This window comes from Macaca fascicularis, chromosome 18 (genome assembly GCF_037993035.2).
Source record: "Macaca fascicularis isolate 582-1 chromosome 18, T2T-MFA8v1.1".
Lineage (NCBI taxonomy): Eukaryota > Metazoa > Chordata > Mammalia > Primates > Cercopithecidae > Macaca > Macaca fascicularis.
This window is the reverse complement of record NC_088392.1, coordinates 22,242,156-22,261,786: the sequence shown is the minus strand read 5'-3', so window position 1 is coordinate 22,261,786 and position 19,631 is coordinate 22,242,156. Positions and strand designations below refer to the sequence as shown.

Sequence of the window (19,631 nt, the reverse complement as noted above, 5' to 3'; positions counted from 1 at the left end):
CTTTTCTAGGTGCTTCTGAATATTAACTCATTTTAGATAAGATAATAAAATTATTAGACATGGGACTAACGATATAACACCAGTTTTTGAAGAATATATTACATTAAACTTTGGAAGCTGTTTAGAATCACGAGTTAAAATGTCTTTCTGAAGTGGCTTCATTATTCTTTTGCTGAATCCGGTGGCATTTTTGTTTCACTTTTCCAATAAATGGTTTGTGTTCAAGAAGTTGTGGATAGCTCTTACAGCAAATGTTTTTCTACAGAAAAATTCCCTTCATTTATGTTATCACTTGAAGACCATTGTAAATTGCTTTATATTTGCCATCTTGAAGTTTTCTTTATTCCTCAGTCTTACCTCCTCAAATTCAAGTTTTATTGTTCGTTTCTCTGTCGTGTCTTTTTTCGTCTCCCTTTCTACTGCTTCTCCATCTTCCGATCACCCCAGTTCACCTGTCACCCAGGAACTGTTTTACAAGTAGATTGGACAGGTAAGATTTACTTACCCCTCCATCTTTTTCACCATTAAAGTCAAGGAAATGCTCTAAGACATCTTAGAAACTAGCTATTAAAAATTATCATTGGGGAAAAATTTTAGAAGTGTTATAGACAATTATCAATACATACATTTTAAGACCTGTAGTTCTCACACTATTGAGCCTGTGCATTCTGTAAACTGTACCAAGTGTTTCTTTCCCAAAGAGATAACAAAACCAGTGAATAAAGATTTGATAGCAGCAAAAACATCCCATGATGCTTAGTTTGACAGTTAATTGTATTTCCCTAAAGACCCAGTGATTTCTTTTTATTATATACTTATAATTGTTTTCTACCAATAAAAATCTATGATGTGTATAATTAAATGATGGTATTCCATGGAAAAATGGAATGATTTACAAGCATTTTACTACCCCAGTAACTTTTTAACCTCTTCTGTAAACCTATGATTTGGGCTATAATGATGTAAACCAGAGACAATGCATTCTCGCATTTCCCCTCACTTTAGAAGAAGATTGATCTGAGTCTGTCACTCTGTTGAGGTTGGATCTGGATTCTAATAGCATTGATGGACTCACAAAAAATGTGCTGTGGATTAGCCAGCTAACAGTCTTGCTATAGTGGGTACTTTAGTGTAAGAATACTAGCTTATTTTAAAATAAATTTTGAAAAGGAAATACAAGGCCAGGCGTGGTGGCTCACACCTGTAATCCCAGCACTTTAGAAGGCCGAGGTGGGCAGATCACCTGAGGTCCGGAGTTTGAGACCACCCTGACCAACGTGGAGAAACCCCATCTCTACTAAAAATACAAAATTAGCCAGGCATGGTGGCGCATGCCTATAATCCCAGCTACTCGGGAGGCTGAGGCGGGAGAATTGCTTGAACCCGGGCGGCAGAAGGTCGCAGTGAGCCGAGGTTGTGCCATTGCACTCCAGCCTGGGCAACAGGAGCGAAACTCCATCTCAAAAACAAAAGGAAATACAAGTGATGTTAAGTTTTATGCTGCCTCCTATTGAAATCCATGCTGAGTATTCTTAGCTTTTTCATTGAATTAATGATGTGGCTTAAGTATCATTTCACTGTTATATATATTGATAAGACTGGGCAGTTTGCTGGAAATCTCTGAACATGTACATACAGAATAAAGATGACATGATGTAAAATTACTGAGGCTTTTCACAAAGTAGAGTTTTTTATCCTTTGAGAAAGTCACAGTATTTTAAGTTGATGCCAGTTTTAACACTAGGTTTAAGTGTTCTATGGAAAGAAAAGCAATTTCAGCAGATTTTTGGTGAAATAATCATCTCAATGATTTGAAACATCTGAAATTACATAGTGTAGCCGTCAAGTCAGCAATGTGATCATTCATGCCTGTTTCAACTTCCTAAGAGTAGTATTGATAACTTACAAATAAACAGGGTTGGTTACCGAGTGCTGGCCTGTGTCAGAGGTGGGTGGCCTGCAGTTCTGGCCAGGCGGCTCTTCAGCCAGTTGGCTGGTGCTGCAGGTACTCTTGTCACCTTTTCTCTCTGCTCCCTGGCATTTCTATCACTGCTGCTACCATGACAGGTGCTGCACACGCCCCACTGCCAGCCCTCAAGAAAGAGCCATCACAGGCTCTTATTGTCACGGAATAGTCTTGAGGTTTTGGTGTGTTATTTTTTTTAATTTTAATTTTTTTCCTCCCTTTGATACCAGTGGGTCTTGAGTTTTTAACCACTGACCCCATTCCAGGCTATCAAAGAAAGGTACCGTGTTGAAGACCTCGTAAGCACTGTCCAGCCTTCCACACTGTTTTAGATGGGCTGCACACCTGGTTAAGCTAGCTGCTACTTACAGGCATAGATACACATCTTTTTTTCTTTTACGAACAAAAAAACTGTTTCTATCAGAATATATTATCTTTGAGCAAAGTCTCAGTGCACTAAGTTCAAAAAATGAACTTTTAAGGTACTCATACACAAAATCTTCACATACCCCTGAAATAGCCTCATTTGAGTCAAATGAGGAGTATTTTTAAAAGATGCTAAGAAGAGGCAGTAGTACATCTACATGGCTACTGCAGAAACCGAGAATATAGTACTCAATGAAGTTCTCTCTCTCTTTGGTATTTCCCTTCATTCACTCTAATGTGAAGTCTTCCTGTCCCTTTTTTAGTTATTTATCTTGATTTTAGCCTCTTCCATTCTCAGCAAAACAGAACCTAATTTGATGGGAACCCAATTTCAGATACTCCTTGTTTAAATTTGCTCCAAAAGTCTAGTTGAATATTACATCCCTTTTGTTATAATTTATTAAAAGTAAACTTTAATATTAATTACTATTATGCTTCATATGCAGCTAGTAAATATCCTTTGCCTGGCTCTCAGAAGTGTGAATATGTTTAATTTCAGTTTGATGTTGTTAGCATCTGTGTTCCTCAGAGAATATTGATCTGCTACATAAATAGTTCTAATATGAAATTAAATAATAAGGAAATCTTATTTGAAATGAAATAATGCAGTCTTAAAGCATACTTTTTTATTATACTACCATTTCCATAGGTTTTGTTCTAATCTTTATATCTTCTTTAAACACCCCCTTTCTTTGTTTTTTCAAAGCAAAGGACAAGGTTGCCCTTTTGATAGGAAATATGAATTACCGTGAGCACCCCAAGCTCAAAGCTCCTTTGGTGGACGTGTACGAATTGACTAACTTACTGAGACAGCTGGACTTCAAAGTCGTTTCACTGTTGGATCTTACTGAATATGAGATGCGTAATGCTGTGGATGAGTTTTTACTCCTTTTAGACAAGGGAGTATATGGTAAGATATTTATAATGTTTGTTTTTACAATTATCCATTATTCTTTTCATTATACCAGTTAGGTTAAGAGTTGAAAATCAGATAAGGTAAGCATGTTGTTGAATGGAAGAGTTTTATTTTTCTTATTAAGATGATACATTTGATCTTCATTCCATCTGAATAACTAATTAGCTTCATGTCTTTACTTTTATATTTCTTGTTTTGCCAAAACATACTGTTCTTATTAGAATTCTTGCCTATCTTTTGTGATTTTTTTTATTGATAGAGCCACAGTATAGTAAAACTCGATGACCACACAGCAAAATTCACATTCATATGTGGAAAATACTGCAGTATGTGGGGTTTTCTTTGGGGGGATAGCATAAAAGGTTCTAGTAGAATGTATGTTTTGTATGTTTCTTTTTCCTAACTATTGCATGGTATTTTCTAGTCTTTTAGTGGGAACTAGATTTTAACAAGGAAATGTTGGTGGATGGGGCCTATAAAAGCAATTTGTAAATTGAAATTCTATACAGATATGCTTAGAAATGTACCTCTACAAAAATTCTAACAGTAAATGTTTAAATTTTTTTTCCCATTCTTTCACCTAAATATGTTAACACTGCATATATAGTAAAGAATTTCAAAAGAGACAGAATGTGCTATCAGTAGCAAATCATTTATTTGGTGATTTATTTCTTTCAATATGGGAAGGCCAGCTGTTGAGCTCATCTGAACCGTGTTTTGCAGGATTGTGCTTCTGTGACATTGTGCAATAACATCAGATTGCCAGGGAAGTGACATTTCCAGGCCTGTTGTTAGGCATACAATGATAAACAAAAAGTACTGGTTTGGCTCCTGTATCTTTCCAGTTATTTTATTTTAATAATTTCTAAATTTACTCTTATTATTTGTAATTAGATTGATAAGGCAAGTTTGGTTAGAATTTTTAATGGTTCTCAAAGTAGATTTTTTAATGAAACAAAAGCCCCCCCCCCCCCAAGATTTACCACACTGTTGTATAAGGGATGGGGAAAGTCTTAAAATCTTACTTAAATGAGTTTCCTTCTCTAAATAATGAGGATTTAGAGAAAGACAAATGAAGTTAACAAGGTAAACACCTCAAATGTGAGATTTCAGCTATTATGCTGATGTGTTAATACAACTTTGCTTATAAGTCTTATGGAGTGATGACTAATGGGCGTATCCATCCATTTTTTCTCATGAAAATCTGAAAGAATATACAGTGCAAATACGCCACCTTGGTAATTGGCTTATACAGGTTGAGCATTCCTCATCTGAAAATCCAAAGTCTAAAACTTTTTGAGTGCCAACATGATGCCACAAGTGGAAAATTTTACACCTTAAGTCATGAGGTGTCGAAGTTAAAACTTTATATCATTCACAAAATTATTAAAATATTATATAAAATTACCTCCAGGCTATGTCTTTAAGATGTATATGAAATATAAATGAGGCCAGGCGAGGTGGCTCATGCCTGTAATCTCAGCACTTTGGGAGGCTGAGGTGGGTGGATCACTTGAGCCCAGGAGTTGGAGACCAGCCTGGGCAACATGGCAAAACCCCGTCTCTACTAAAACACAAAAATTGGGCCGGATACAATGGCTTACGCCTGTAATCCCAGCACTTTGGGAGGCCGAGGTGGGCAGATCACCTAGGTCAGGAGTTCGAGAGCAGCCTGTCTAACATGGTGAAACCCCATCTCTACTAAAAATGTACGGTGGCAATCACCTGTAATCCCAGCTACTCGGGAGGTTGAGGCAGGAGAATGGTTTAAACCCGGGAGGTGGAGGTTGTAGTAAGCCAAGATCATACCACTGCACTTCGGCCTGGCTGACAGAGCGAGACTCCATCTCAAAAAAATAAAATAAAAACACAAAAATTAGCTGGGCATGGTGGTGCATGCCTGTAATCCCAGCCACTCAAGAGGCTGAGACACAAGAATTGCTTGAACCCAGGAGGCCGAGGTTGCAGTGAACCAAGATCACACCACTGTACTCCAGCCTAGGCGACAGAATGAGACTTGGAATCTTGGTCTCAAAAAATAAAAGAAAAGAAAAACATAAATGAGTTTCGTGTTTAGACTTGGGTGGCATCCCCAAGATAACCTCATTATGTGTATGTAAACATTCCAAAATCTGAAACACTTCTGGTCCCAAGTCTTTCAGATAAAGGATACTCAACCTGTATTTTCAATCTGGCATCAGGGGTGTTGTTTGTTTTCATATTATACAGTTGATCTCAGCTTTTAAGGTGCCTACGTGGCGTAAAAAGGAAAAGGCTTCCAAAACTTCACTAGAAGTGATGAGGTGTAAGAAAAAAAAATTAATCAGTTTAGGTTTCTGTATCGGTGAAGTATTTAAAGATTGAGGGAATTATATGAAGAATTACTACCTAGGTTGTTTATTCTCATTTCTTATTGATATTTTCACCTTGGCTTTTAAGCCCTTTTTTTGACTTGTAAAAACAAATCCTGTGGCCAGGGCATGGTGGCTCACACCTGTAATCTCAGCACTTTGGAAGGCCAAGGTGGGCAGCAGATCACCTGAGGTCAGGAGTTCGAGACCAGCCTGACCAACGTGGTGAAACCCCATCTCTACTAAAAGTACAAAAATTAGCCCAGCATGATGGTGGGCACCTGTAATCCCAGCTACTTGGGAAACTGAGGCAGGAGAATCACTTGAACCTGGTAGGGGGAGGTTGCACTGAGCCAAGATCATGCCACTGCACTCCAGCTTGGGCAACAAAGCGAGACTCCATCTCAAAATAACAAAAACAAATCCTTTAGTTGCCCCTGTGAAGTAGAGAATCAGAAATATTAAAAATTGTGACAAGATTGCAGTTTAGGCTGAAACTTTGCCCCAATATAAAAACATCGTCTTGGAGTACAAAATAAAGAGGCATGTTAAAGCAGAATGTCAGCTTAAGAAAGCTAGAAAACTTTTGAATCCTACTGATTCGTGTCTTAACAGGGTGGCTGCATTATATTTTGAAGTATTGTGAATATTCCAAACATCAGACACATCTACACTAAATGTAAGTGTGGTACAGGCTTGAGGGTTTAGGGCATATCATAAAGAAACGTTTAGTTTTTCTTTTGGACTGTGCCTTTACTGCTAGTTGATATTACCAGGGGACTCAGTGCTCTAGGGCTGTGGGGGAAGATGGAAGGCAGAGTCACCAGAATTTCAGCATGAACAGCTAGATTCGGAGAACAGAGGAACTTGAGTTCATGCCCTTTTATATTATATTGCATGCAGGTTTGTAGAAGAAATAAAAGTTGCAACAGAACAGACAATAATTCAGTTTTAAACATATATAAACATAAAAAACAGGAACCCAAATCAGAAATAACTGACTTACACTACATGTCTTTAAATATAAATAAGGAGAAGGATTTCTAGTTATGTTGTATAGATGGCCAGGATAAAAAGTAACCCTTTGGCCTGAGATCTGTCCCCACATAGCCTTTCTGTGTTCATTGCTTGCTGCAGCTTTGCTGTGCATTCGTGTAGAAGAACAGTAAAGGAGTCTGGTCGGAATATGGCAGAAGTGTTATTTGACCTGCAGCAGAGCAGCTGTTGAGTTCACGTGGCTCAGTGGTTAAGCAGTGGGCCTTAGTGTAGTTAGCCTGGGTTCGAAGCTTTGACTTTCTGCTAACTAGCCGTGTGACTGTGGTTCTTTAACTTTTCTAAGCCAAAAGGAATCTACAAAATGGATAGAACTAAATTAATGAGGTTAACAGGATAAGACAAAATAATTATCCCTGTGCCTGGCACACAAAAAGTGCTCAAAATATTGTACCCATTATTATTGTCATTTCCTGTCAATTGATTAAAGACATTCAAGCACTTTTTCATCTTTAGATTGGTGATTTGGACTAGGTAGCATTCTACTTCAGGCTTCAATGAGAGAAACCCAGCTTTAATCAGTTTCTGTGTGTTAAGGGTCTTCCAAAGGTTTTTTGAGGGGTTCTTTTTTTTAGGTTTTTAAGGTTTTTTGTGGGGTTTTTTGTTTAGTTTTTTTATACGGAGTCTCGCTCTGTCGCCCAGGCTGGAGTGCAGTGGCGTGATCTTGGCTCACTGCAAGCTCTGCCTCCTGGGTTCAAGCAATTCTCCTGCCTCAGCCCCCCAAGCGGCTGTGATTACAGGCACGTGCCACCAACACCTGGCTAATTTTTTGTATTTGTAGTAGAGACGGGCTTTCACTGTGTTAGCCAGGATGGTCTTGCTCCATCTCCTGACCTCAGGATCCACCCACCTTGGCCTCCCAAAATGCTGGGATTACAGGCGTGAGCCACCGTGCCCCGGCCTGCCTAAGGTTTTTATTTTGAGAAAAAAAAGTTGGGGAGTTTGAAGCTATATTGTAGTAAAACAGTGAAAAACCAGTGCACTGACATTTTACATTGTCTGAGAGTCAAGTTCACTAAAAAGCCAGCAGTAGATTATAGACAGTATTATATAGCACAGTAGCAAGGCTGGCCAGCATCCGTATTTCGGTTCTGTCACTTACTAGGCATTTCAGTTTGGATGAGCTTTTAAACCTCTTCATGTCTCAGTTTTCCCATCTGTGAAAGAGGGTTGTTAATATTACCTACCTTGTTATGAGGATTGTGTGAGGCAATATAACTAGTGACCTTTCTTGGAACAGTGCCTGGCACATAGTAAGTGCTGTGTAAGCCTGCTGGGGTGGTGGTGGTTGTGCTTATCGGCCCCTCACGTGCTACGTGGAGTGCATATTCAGTTGAGTGGAAAAGTTTTTCATTTAAACGATTATTTTCTCTGTAGGCAAAAATAAATATCCATGACTATGTTCTTGAATCATCCTCCCAAGAAATAAAATTCCCTAAAGATCTAATTTGCAGAACTATATTTCTAAGTATAGTTAAGTTTTTTGACATTTGTAAAAAAATACATATTTTCTTCTCTATCCTTGAGTAATAGGATAGTTAAATAAATAAGCAGTACTAGAGATGGAATTTAAAACAACAACAACAACAGTGATTTGGGCCATGCACAGTGGCTCACATCTATAATCCTAACACTCTGGGAAGCGAAGGTGGGAGGGTTGTTTGAGCCCAGGAGTTCAAGACCAGCCTGGACAATATAGTGAGACCTCATCTCTACAAAAAATTTAAAAATTAGCCAGGCATGGTGGCACACGCCTGTGGTCCCAGCTACTTGGGAGGCTGAGGTGGGAGGATAGCTTGAGCCTGTGAGGTCGAAGCTACAGTGAGCTGTGATTGCACTGCTGCACTCCAGTATGGGCAACGGGGCAAGACCCTGTCTCAAATAAATAAATACATAAAATTTTTTTAAAAATGATTTGGACTAGTTCATTTTACACAAAAGTACTTAGTTCCCCTCAATATAATTTGGTTGCAGACTTTGATACAGAATAGTTACCCTTTTCATAAGACATTTTGGGAAAGAAAAAACATATGTTGGTGTTAAGTGCCTTAATTTCATTCAGCAGTTGCAGGGCTGGGCATGTGGCATTAATGTAACAGAACAACATTCAGCTTTTCCCTGTATGAATGGAAGCTAAGCCTTCCCTCAGAGTTGTGTCTTCACCCCAGTCAAGTCTTGCTGGAGCCAAACATATTACCTGACATGAGGGAGGCAGCACCTAGGCCTGCTGTCAGTTGTCTCTAAGTAATACCAGTTGTTGAAATGGTACCATTTCTACTAAAAGACCCTTGAAAAGAGAACTCCAGATCTGAGACTGTCTTGATTGGTTTGCATTGTTAATTTAATGCAATTCAGTAAGTATTTGCTGAGTTATTTTCGTTACATCGACAGTCCAGATGAAGGAGTATGCTGTGTGCTGAGGGAAATAATAGTGAATACAGATCATGATCTGTCCTTTTAAGAAAGTTTTAGTCCCAGGCCGGGCACAGTGGCTCACGCCTGTAATCCCAACACTTTGAGAGGCCGAGGCAGGCAGATCACCTGAGGTCTGGAATTTGAGACCAGCCTGACCAACATGGAGAAACCCTGTCTCTACTAAAAATATAAAATTAGCGAGGCGTGGTGGTGTATGCCTGTAATCCCAGCTACTCAGGAGGCTGAGGCAGGAGAATCACTTGAACCCGGGAGGTTGCAGTGAGCTGAAATCGCACCATTGCACTCCAGCCTGAGCAACAAGAGTGAAACTCCATCTCAAAAAAAGAAAATTATTGTCCTTTAATACAATGAGAAAAAACACTATCTATGGAGTCAAAACATACATCAACTCTGTGATTTTAAGCAAATCACTTAATCTTTGTAATTTAATTTTCTCATCTATAAAATAAGGATAGAAATCATTTAAAGTTATTATATATAGATTAAAATTAAATTGTGTGTATGAAAGTCCTTTGAAAACCAAGAAAATATACAGGTTGAGTATCTCTAATCTGAAAACCCCAAATCCAAAACACTCCTGGTCCCAAACATTTCAGATAAGAGCTACTCAGAGTGTGCAAATGTAAAAGATTAGTGTCATTATGATTTCTTATCAGAAAAACTAAGTAGACATAGGACTATACAATATCAGGAAAAGCCTGTATGTGATTGTCAGAAAGTGCTGCTACAGCATTTCAAGGTAGGGAGAATTTGAAGTGTGTTAGAAAGCCACAAACCAGTTACCAGGTAGTGGTTACCAGGTAGTAACTTGCTAAGGATTCTGACCTTTGGAAATAACCCTTGAGGAGAGTAGATAGAAAGGAGATAGAGTAACTTGAGCAAAGTTGTGGAGGTTAAAAATAAGTTTGTCTTGCTCTTGAAGCAGTAAAGAGACTGATGGAAAATAGAGTTATGTTTTGAATACTTGATAGAGGAGTATAAGTTGTACTCTATTTTATAAGTGTATAATTCAGTGATTTCAGTATCTTCACAAAGGTGGGGCATCAGTCACCACTACCTAACTTCAGAACATTTCCATCATCCCAAAAAGAAACCCTGTATCCATCAACAGTCACTCCCATTCCTCCTTACACCAGCCCCTGGCAACCACAAATCTATATTCTGTTTCTCTGGATTTGCCTCTTCTGGACATTTCATATAAATGGAATCACCCAATATGTGGCCTTTTATGTCTGCCTTCTTTCACTTCGCATAATGTTTTCAAAGTTCGTTCATATTGCAGCATGTACTAGAACTTCATTATTTTAGGAGTAGATAATATTCAATTATATGCTGTATTTTGTTTATCATTTATCATCTCATGGACATTTTTGGACGTTATGAATAATACTGCTGTGAGCATTTGTGTACACATTCTTATGTGAACATAGTCTCCATTTCTCTTCGGTATGTACCTGGGAGTGAAATTCCTGGGTCATATGGTAATCTGTATTTAACTTTTTGAGGAACTGCGAAACTCTTTCCAAAGTTCTTACACCATTTTACATTTGTGCCGCCAGAAATGAATGAGGGTTCCAATTTCTCTGCATCCTTGCCAACACTTGTTCTTGTCTGTCTTTTTATTGTAGCCATCCTGGTGAGTGTGAAATGACTTGGATTTGCATTTCACTACTGGCTAATGATGTTGAGCATCTTTTCATGTGCATATTTGCCACTCATACATCCTCTTTGGAGAAGCATCAGATCTTTGCCTATTTTTAAATCAACTCATTAGTCTTTTTTTTTTTTTTTTTTTTTTTGAGATAGAGTCTTGCTCTGTTGCCCAGGCTGGAGTACAGTGGCGGGATCTTGGCTCAGTGCATCCTCCGCCTCCTGGGTTCAAGCGATTCTCCTGTTTTAGCCTCCTGAGTAGCTGGGATTACAGGCTCCCACCCCCACACTTGGCTGGGTTTTTGTATTTTTAGTAGAAATGGGGTTTCACCATGTTGGCCAGGCTGGTCTTGAACTCATGACCTCAGGTGATCCACCCGCCTTGGCCTCCCAAAGTGCTGGGATTACAGGTGTGAGCCACCACGCCCGGCCGTCATTAGTCTTTTTACTGATGAGTGGAAGAGTTCTTTATTCTGGATACAAGCTGTCCTTATCAGATAAATGATTTGCAAATATTTTCTCCTGTTGTGTGGGTTGTCTTTTCAGTTACCTGATCTTTGTCGTTTATTGAATTAAATCCATTCTTTTGGTCATTATTTTTAAAACCTATCTGTGCACTCCTTTTTAAAATTCCCTATGTGTGCTGTCTTATTTTCATTCACAACAGTAATTTAGTTTTTTGCTAAGCTAGTCTCTTTTCTGTTAGCTTTCATTCCAGGTCCTATCTGTTTATTTCTGTTCTCCTGCCCATAATCTACCTTGCTCTCTCTCTGCCTTTCCAAATTTCTAGCCTTTCCCTCTCTTAAGACCATCCCCTGTTGTTTCACTTCATACTGATATTCCTCTCTGTACTTTATTCATTTCATACATACACGGTGGTTGTTCCACTAACATGACTTATGGCATTTAATTATATGATGGCTTTCATTGTTGCTTGATAACATAAACATGTGTGAATCTCCATACATGAATCTCCCGGTCTCCTGCTTAGAGGTTAGGAACTTTGTCTTCGTCCTTCTTTTTCATCTCTCAGTGCCTATGTGATAACTTCCAGAGCACACATGAGCTGGAACCCACACTTGATAAATGGCTGTATCTATTTTCTCATTTTAGCTGAAATGTTGTATTTGAAAGAACCATTTTTCTCATTTTAATAGAAATTCAAAAAAAACAGACGACGTGGATTTTGTCCTGTAGGACCACATGCAGCAAATTGTCTTTAATTCTCAAAGCCACAGTCTCTGCTAGGAGTCGGGGCCATAATTACAATGGATTAGCTATTTTGGATTCCCTATCTAAATGGCTTTTACTGTTTGCTTTAAAATACCGTGTAAAGAAATAATTAAATCCAGAATATTGAGAGAGCAAAATTAGTGGGCTCCAGAAATTGCAAGCAGAGGGGAGGATATCTTCAAAAGTGTTTTGTCCAGTATTTTTATGAAGAAGTTCAGACTGATATTTTTGTTGTTTTTTACAGCCAAAACAAAATTATTTTCAAGAAAACATTGAGTTGTGTTAGTTTTTATAGTATCATTTCTCAGTAAGGAAATATGATTCATCTATTGAGTCCTAAAAATATCGCAAATTTTAGATTATTCAAAAGACTCTAGATGGAAGATTGGTATTCATATCTCATAGCAAAAAGAAAAAAATAGTAATCTGTGAAATCAGATTTCCCATCTCTGATTATAAAACTACCCTTATATTTTAATAACCCTTAACTAATGTTTATGGTAATACCTGTGGAGTTTCTTTACTTCATATTGCAGGTGCTGTTCATCTGAATTGTGTGTGTTTGTTCATCTGTTAAATACTTCCTAAGCTCCTGCTGTATGCCAGGAATACACAAATAAATAAATGTAAGACTGTCTCTGCCCTAACAGAACTCCTTAGCTTCATGGAGGAGACAAATGAGTCAGGAGAGAAATCCTAGCTGCATTCTTTTTTATATATCATAAAATAAAATTGTATTTTAGATTATACTATTGGTTACAAATATATTACTTTTATAAATTAGGATATACTTCAGACAGCATTTTGTTACTGTCTTAAAATGCAAATTTTAAGTACAGATTGTTGGTAATAATTTTTTTATTTATTATTTTTTTTGAGACGGAGTTTTGCTCTGTCGCCCAGGCTGGAGTGCAGCGGCATGATCTCAGCTCATAGCAACCTCCACCTCCCAGGTTCAAGTGATTCTTCTGCCTCAGCCTCCCAAGTAGCTGGGATTACAGGTGCCCACCACAACGCCAAGCCAATTTCTGTATTTTTAGGAGAGATGGGGTTTCACCACATTGGCCAGGCTGGTTTCAAACCCCTGACCTCAAGTGATCTCCCTGCCTTGGCCTCCCAAAGTGCTGGGATTATAGGTGTGAGCCATCATGCCTGACCTGTTACCAATAATTTTAAATGCAAATTAACATTGTCTATATTTGTAATTGGGTATTTCTTACATATGCTCACATCACCTTGAAGAAAATTAAAGTCATGGTTTTTTTTTTTTACAAAAAGTTATGCAGTCTGTATGTTCACAGTGCATTTAGAATTGAAATCTACCTCTCTTTTATTTTCCTCTTTTCAAAGGGTTATTGTATTATGCAGGACATGGTTATGAAAATTTTGGGAACAGCTTCATGGTCCCTGTTGATGCTCCAAATCCATATAGGTCTGAAAATTGTCTGTGTGTACAAAATATACTGAAATTGATGCAAGAAAAAGAAACTGGACTTAATGTATTCTTATTGGATATGTGTAGGAAAAGGTAAATTTTCTAATCTTTATTAAACAATTGTTGGAGTTAAATATCAACCTTGACAAACTAGAGAAACATGCGAAATGCTAACAGCCATTTGCGTGTGTGAATTTTAGTTTATACATCGAAACTGGAAGAGCAAAACTAGAGAAAAATATATTTACTCCATGTATATCTAATTATTTTAACTCTTCATATTTGCTATAGAACATAAAGAACTAAAGGGCATGGGCATTTACTCATACTACAGGGGATTCAACTCTCCAGAATGCCTTTAGATGACTTTAATAATCATTGTAGTTATTCCCTCAGGAATTAACAAAACCAGCACCCATGGAGTTGGGATTTCTGGTCACTAGTCAGTCCTGGTCTTCCAGATACAGAATGAGTAGCCGAAGCAGATGTTTGGAGGTTTGGATCCCATTTATCTGCCATTGCCTTTCTAAGAAATAGAACCAGTGCCTCTAGACTTACTATTTTTTGCTTGCTCAGCATTTACGAATCAAAATCCAATGCCAGAGTTCAAATGCAACTCCGGTTTTAAAGCTAACAAGGAGTTAGTGGGTTATTTTGGGTAGATATGTAGCTACCTAGATGAAAGATTTTGAATCTATAATTTTAAATTATGTATTCTAAAATACTGTTGTATTATCTCATTATTTATACTCTTTTAAGGATGATCTTTAACTTTTCATATTTCTGTCTGCTCTTCTCTGCCTCCGTTGAATAGAAATGACTACGATGATACCATTCCAATCTTGGATGCACTAAAAGTCACCGCCAATATTGTGTTTGGATATGCCACGTAAGAAAATTTTATGTTTACGTTGAAGTTTCCTTTATTCTTTGATATCTTTTTGTTTGCTTTTGCTTTTTAGGATCAGGGGTCTTAACTCTGTCGCCCAGGCTGGAGTGCAGAGGCGCCATCATAGCTCGCTGCTCCTGGGCTCAAGCAATCCTCCTGCCTCAGTCTTCTGAGTCGCTGGGATTACAGGCATGTGCCACTGTGCCTGGCTCCTGAGGTCTTTTTGATTCTAGATTAGAGGCCTAGAAAATACCTATAGACATGTAGGCATAAATTTACCTCCTTGATGTTCTTGGTAGAAAATTTTAAATCGTCAACTTTAGCATTCCATATCGTGGTATCTTATTATTAAGCCCAAATTGGGCATGTAGTTCCTGCTTAAAGATTAACTCTTTAATTATTGATGTCATGTGAGAGGCAGAAGAGAAAATGAGGCTCATCAGTGTACACAGAAGTCCCATGTGGCAAGTGTTTGTTTTTCTAACATTTTCTTTTTAAAAAATTATTTTTATTGGATATTGACAAGTTATAATTGTAGGTATTTATGGGATACAAAGATATGCTATGATGTACGTATTCAATGTGGAATGATTGAATCAAGTTAATTCACATATCACCTCAAATACTTACCATTTTTTTCCTCCTAACTGAAACATTGTACCCTGTGACTAACAGTCCCTGTGCCGTGCCCACCTCCCAGCCTCTGGTAATCACCATTCTGCTGGCTGCTTCTCTGAGTTCATTTTTATTAGCATCCACATATAAGTGAGAACATACAGTATTTGCCTTTCTGTGCCTGGTTTAACTTCTTTTTCTATTTTTAAGGTGTCAAGGAGCAGAAGCTTTTGAAATCCAGCATTCTGGATTAGCAAATGGAATCTTTATGAAATTTTTGAAAGATAGATTATTAGAAGATAAGAAAATCACTGTGTTACTGGATGAAGTTGCAGAAGGTAAAAAATAAAGAGGAACTACTCAGAAAAAAGAGCAGGGGGGACACACCTATTCAGGATTCCCTCTCTGGTGATTGTTTAATTCTTATTATGTGGGTTTGGAATTAGTATCTACTTTATAAAACAATTTTTATATTAATATAACATTCAGCAACACTTCTGCTATTTAATGTCATCTTTCTTTCCCTTTTGACGTAGCTCTCCACCATCTGTGCAGCATTACTTAGACTACAAGGCTAAGCCTAGGCACAGTCATTAAAAGTTGAATCCTCAGATCTCTGCTTTGCTTCTGTGCCCAGTGCCTTGGTGCTGGCGAATCTCCCTATTTGGGGGTGGGTGGGGGGCGTGGAGGGGTGGTGGGGAGGTGTCCAGTGAGCAGTCTCTCCCAGGATGGGAGTGAGAAAACTTTACAGAAATGTTTAGATACTGCTGGAAAAAGCTGAGTTCATTTTTTTTCCTTAATGAACTTAGTAGTTTTAAAATCCTGATTTAAGGATGTGATCCTAGGGGTTCTAATGCCACATCTTCCATTTCTATCTGTTCTTTCCCTGCCTGCTGGTATAATGTTATGCATATGTCAGATGCTGAATAAGTACCTAGTATTTTGGTAGATTGCACTGTGGTTTTTGAAAAAACATTTTATAAGCCATAGCAGAAAGAAGGTAACTTGGTCAGGCATGGTGGCTCAACCCTGTAATCCCAGCACTTAGGAAGCTGAGGCAGGAGGATCACTTAAGGCCGGGAGTTCAAGACCAGCCTGAGCAACATAGCGAGACCCTGTCTTCAAAATAAAAAATACAAATAAAAAGGAAGAAAGTAATTCTTTTACAAACTAGCACCACTAGAAAATGGAGTTTCATGGATGTTCCAGTGATGGCAGTTTGGGTATAAGGTGTTTGGCCAACTGTCAGCCATATTTATTTTCATGTTTTTATCTGTGTAGCTATGTTAGTTAGATCACTTGACTTAGCCACTTTTCCATTTAACATAACCAGCCAGGGCTTTGGACTTCCTGCCACCCTCCCACTTCAACCAGAGAAATTCCACTTTTATTTGTTTTCTACATTAGGCTTCTTCTGAAGCTCACATTTGAAGGAAAGTCTCTGCTTTTTTAAAAAAAAAAAAAAAAAAAAAAAAAAACCTTTGGATTACATCAGTTATATTCCAACTGAGATACAGTAAGGTGCTCCAGAAACTCTACAGTGTTTTATTTCAATTTCATTTTTAAGTACATTTTAACTGTTTTAAAACTTAATAAAAAGCACCATGCTCACCCATATATGATATGTACCAAATTGTCATAGCAGTGAATAGCATCCCAGTATGTGCTGTGAGGATATTTGAACTTTTTATAAATGTCTTAGAAAGTTTTGCTTTTCACTGGTCTTTTTCAGTCCTACCATGTCTGCTTACCTAGAAGTGCCCAGGCAGGAAGAGCCTGCAGTGTACGTGGAGCACACTCAGCTCAGTGCCATGTACATTGTGCCCTTCATGGGTAACAGCCCACTCGTTGTACAAAATAAGTAAAGGTCTAATAGTATCATGATAAATAATACAGTTAAATCTAGCCCTTATTTTGAGTTTTGGGTGCTTTGTGTCTGACCCCTGTCTTAGTACTGAAAAGCAAAAGCAGTTGTATGAAATTTTTCACAAATCATCCAGTTTTGAAACAGAACTTTGCTGCTTCTCCCTTTGGATCTTCCGGATTACTTAATTAAAAATTATTCCATGGCTGGGCATGGTGGCTCACACCTGTAATCCTAGCACTTTGGGAGGCTGAGGTAGGAGGATTGCTTGAGCCCAGGAATTCAAGACCAGCCTGGGCAACACAGCAAGATTCCATCTCAATTAAAAAAAAAAAAAATATTCGGGGCCAGGTACAGTGGCTCGTGCCTGTAATCCCAGCATTTGGGGAGGCTGAGGCAGGAGAATCACTTGAGCACAGAAGTTTGAGACCAACCTAGGCAACATTGTCAGACCCCCATCTCTATAAAAATTTTAAAAATTAGCCAGGCATTATGGTGTGCACCTCTATTGCCAGCTACTCGCGAGGCTTAGGTGGGAGGACGGCTTGAGCCTGGGAGTTTGAGACTGTAGTAAGTGTGATCACACCACCGCTCTCCAGCGTATGTGACAGAGCGAGCCCTGTCTCAAAAAAAAAAACATTCCAGAGGGGGAAAAGTATTCAGAGATTATAAGCCAAGCAGTTGAAGGGGAAAATAAACATGTTACCAATTTCTTTTTTCAGTTTTTGGTTTCTTTGTGTGAGACAGTCTCTGTTGCGCAGGCTAGAGTGCGGTGGCATGATCTTGGCTCACTGCAACCTCCACCTTCCACGTTCAAGTGATTCTCTCGCCGCAGCCTCCCGAGTAGCTAAGACTACAGGCACGCACCACCATGTCCGGCTAATTTTTGTATTTTTGGTAGAGATAGGGTTTCACCATGTTGGCCAGGCCCGTCTTGAACTCGTGGCCTCAAGTGAGCCACCGGCCTCTGCCTACCAAAGTGCTGGGATTAAGGTGTGAGCCACCGTGCCCGGCCCACCTTACGAATGTTCAACTGTGTGCAAGGAAAACATACGAGGTAAATTGGTTGTTATAAAGCTACAGCCATCAGTCTGTAACCCGACTTTTATTTTTGTACTATTCAGGACAGCATTATTATCAGAAGTGTTGAACATACTACTGAGGGTTTTTATTGTGAGTAGATGTTCGATATGAATATAGGACCTTGACAGTAACCTACATCTAATTATAGGACCTCTCTTTTCCCTTCCCCCGCTCCATGATAACTACCATTCTAAACTTACTCCTTTTTCTTTTTACATAGTTTTATTGAGTTTATATATACCCAAAAAAGTATGCATAGTTTTGTTTTTAACTTAATAAAAAGATATGGTCTGTGTAGTCTTTTGGGACTAGAATTTTTTTATTTAATATTATATTGCTAAGATTGAGCCATATTGTTGCATGACCGTAGTTTTTCATTTTAACTGCTATGTAATATTCTATTATGCAAACATACTACAGTTTTTTTCAGCTACTCTCCTGTGTTGGTGAGCGTTCGAGTTAGTTGTGGTTAACAGTCTTGTATATGTCTCCTGGAATATATATGCATGAATCTCTTTGCAGTGTGATTCTAGGGCTTGGAATTGCTGTCGTAGGGTGTGACAGTGTTCCATTTTACGAGAGAATGCCAGACAGTTTTGTGAAGTGGTTGCCAAGTCTACACTTACCCTGCTCCCCGCAGCCAGCAAGGGATAATGTGAATCTGTACTCTCTCCATCACTTGATAGTCAGACTTTTTTATTTTTGCCAATCAGATGTGTTTTTTTTGGTTTTTTTTGTTTTTTTTTGAGACGGAGTCTTGCTTTGTCACCCAGGCTAGAGTGCAGTGGCTGGATCTCAGCTCACTGCAAGCTCCGCCTCCCAGGTTCACGCCATTCTCCTGGCTCAGCCTCCCGCGTAGCTGGGACTACAGGCGCCCGCCACCTCGCCCGGCTAGTTTTTTGTATTTTTTAGTAGAGACAGGGTTTCACTGTGTTAGCCAGGATGGTCTCGATCTCCTGACCTCGTGATCCGCCCGTCTCGGCCTCCCAAAGTGCTGGGATTACAGGCTTGAGCCACCACGCCCGGCCTACCAATCAGATGTTAAATAGTATCTCATGTGGTCTTGATTTGATTTTCCCTAACCATTAGTGATATTGAACATTGTTCATATTTTTAATAGCTATATGTGTATCTTGTGTGAAACATCTGTTCATGTCATTTGTCCATTTTTCTACTGTGTTTGTGGGGTTTTTTTTTTTTTTCGGTTTGATTTAGAGAAATGTTGTATGTGTTCTTGATATAATACTAGCAAGGACCGCTAAGACACTATTGAATAGAATAGGTAGTTGTGGGCATCCTTGTCTCGTTTCTGACTTTAAAGGGAATATTGCTAATGTTTTCACATTTAGAATAATATTGTAAGTTTTTCATTAACACTCCTTATCAGGTTAAGGAAGTTCTCTTTACATTGTTTTTTTGAAAATTTTTATTATGAATAAATGTTGAACAAGATTAAATGGTTTTTCTGCAGCTATGAAGAAGATAATAGGATGTTTCTTTTCTTTCAATTTCTTAATATGGTGAGTTAAATTTATAGTCTAACATTAAACCAACTTGAGATAAATCATTTTCATTGGGATGTATTATATTTTTAATATACTACTAGATTTAATTTGCTATCATTTTGTTTAGAATTTTCATATCTATATTCATATGGGAAATGGGCCTGTAATTTTACTTTCTTATAGTATTTGGTTTAATTTTATGAGAAAAT

The 19,631-nt window shown here is 38.4% G+C and overlaps 1 protein-coding gene across 11 annotated transcripts in view; it reads left to right on the top strand.

The window, feature by feature from the left end:
- Window positions 1-19,631, top strand: part of MALT1 (MALT1 paracaspase) — a 79,520-nt gene that overhangs the window by 47,384 nt on the left and 12,505 nt on the right. For 7 of the 11 annotated variants that reach the window (XM_074022431.1, XM_074022430.1, XM_074022429.1 and 4 more), the window contains 4 exons: window positions 3,099-3,302; window positions 13,382-13,559; window positions 14,281-14,355; window positions 15,181-15,308. In XM_074022431.1, the coding sequence (XP_073878532.1) occupies window positions 3,099-3,302; window positions 13,382-13,559; window positions 14,281-14,355; window positions 15,181-15,308 (585 nt within the window). Of the gene's footprint in view, window positions 1-447; window positions 491-3,098; window positions 3,303-13,381; window positions 13,560-13,862; window positions 13,962-14,280; window positions 14,356-15,180; window positions 15,309-19,631 lie in introns of those variants that run through there. The other 4 variants (XR_012427112.1, XR_012427113.1, XM_074022432.1 and 1 more) reach the window with 2 other exon arrangements.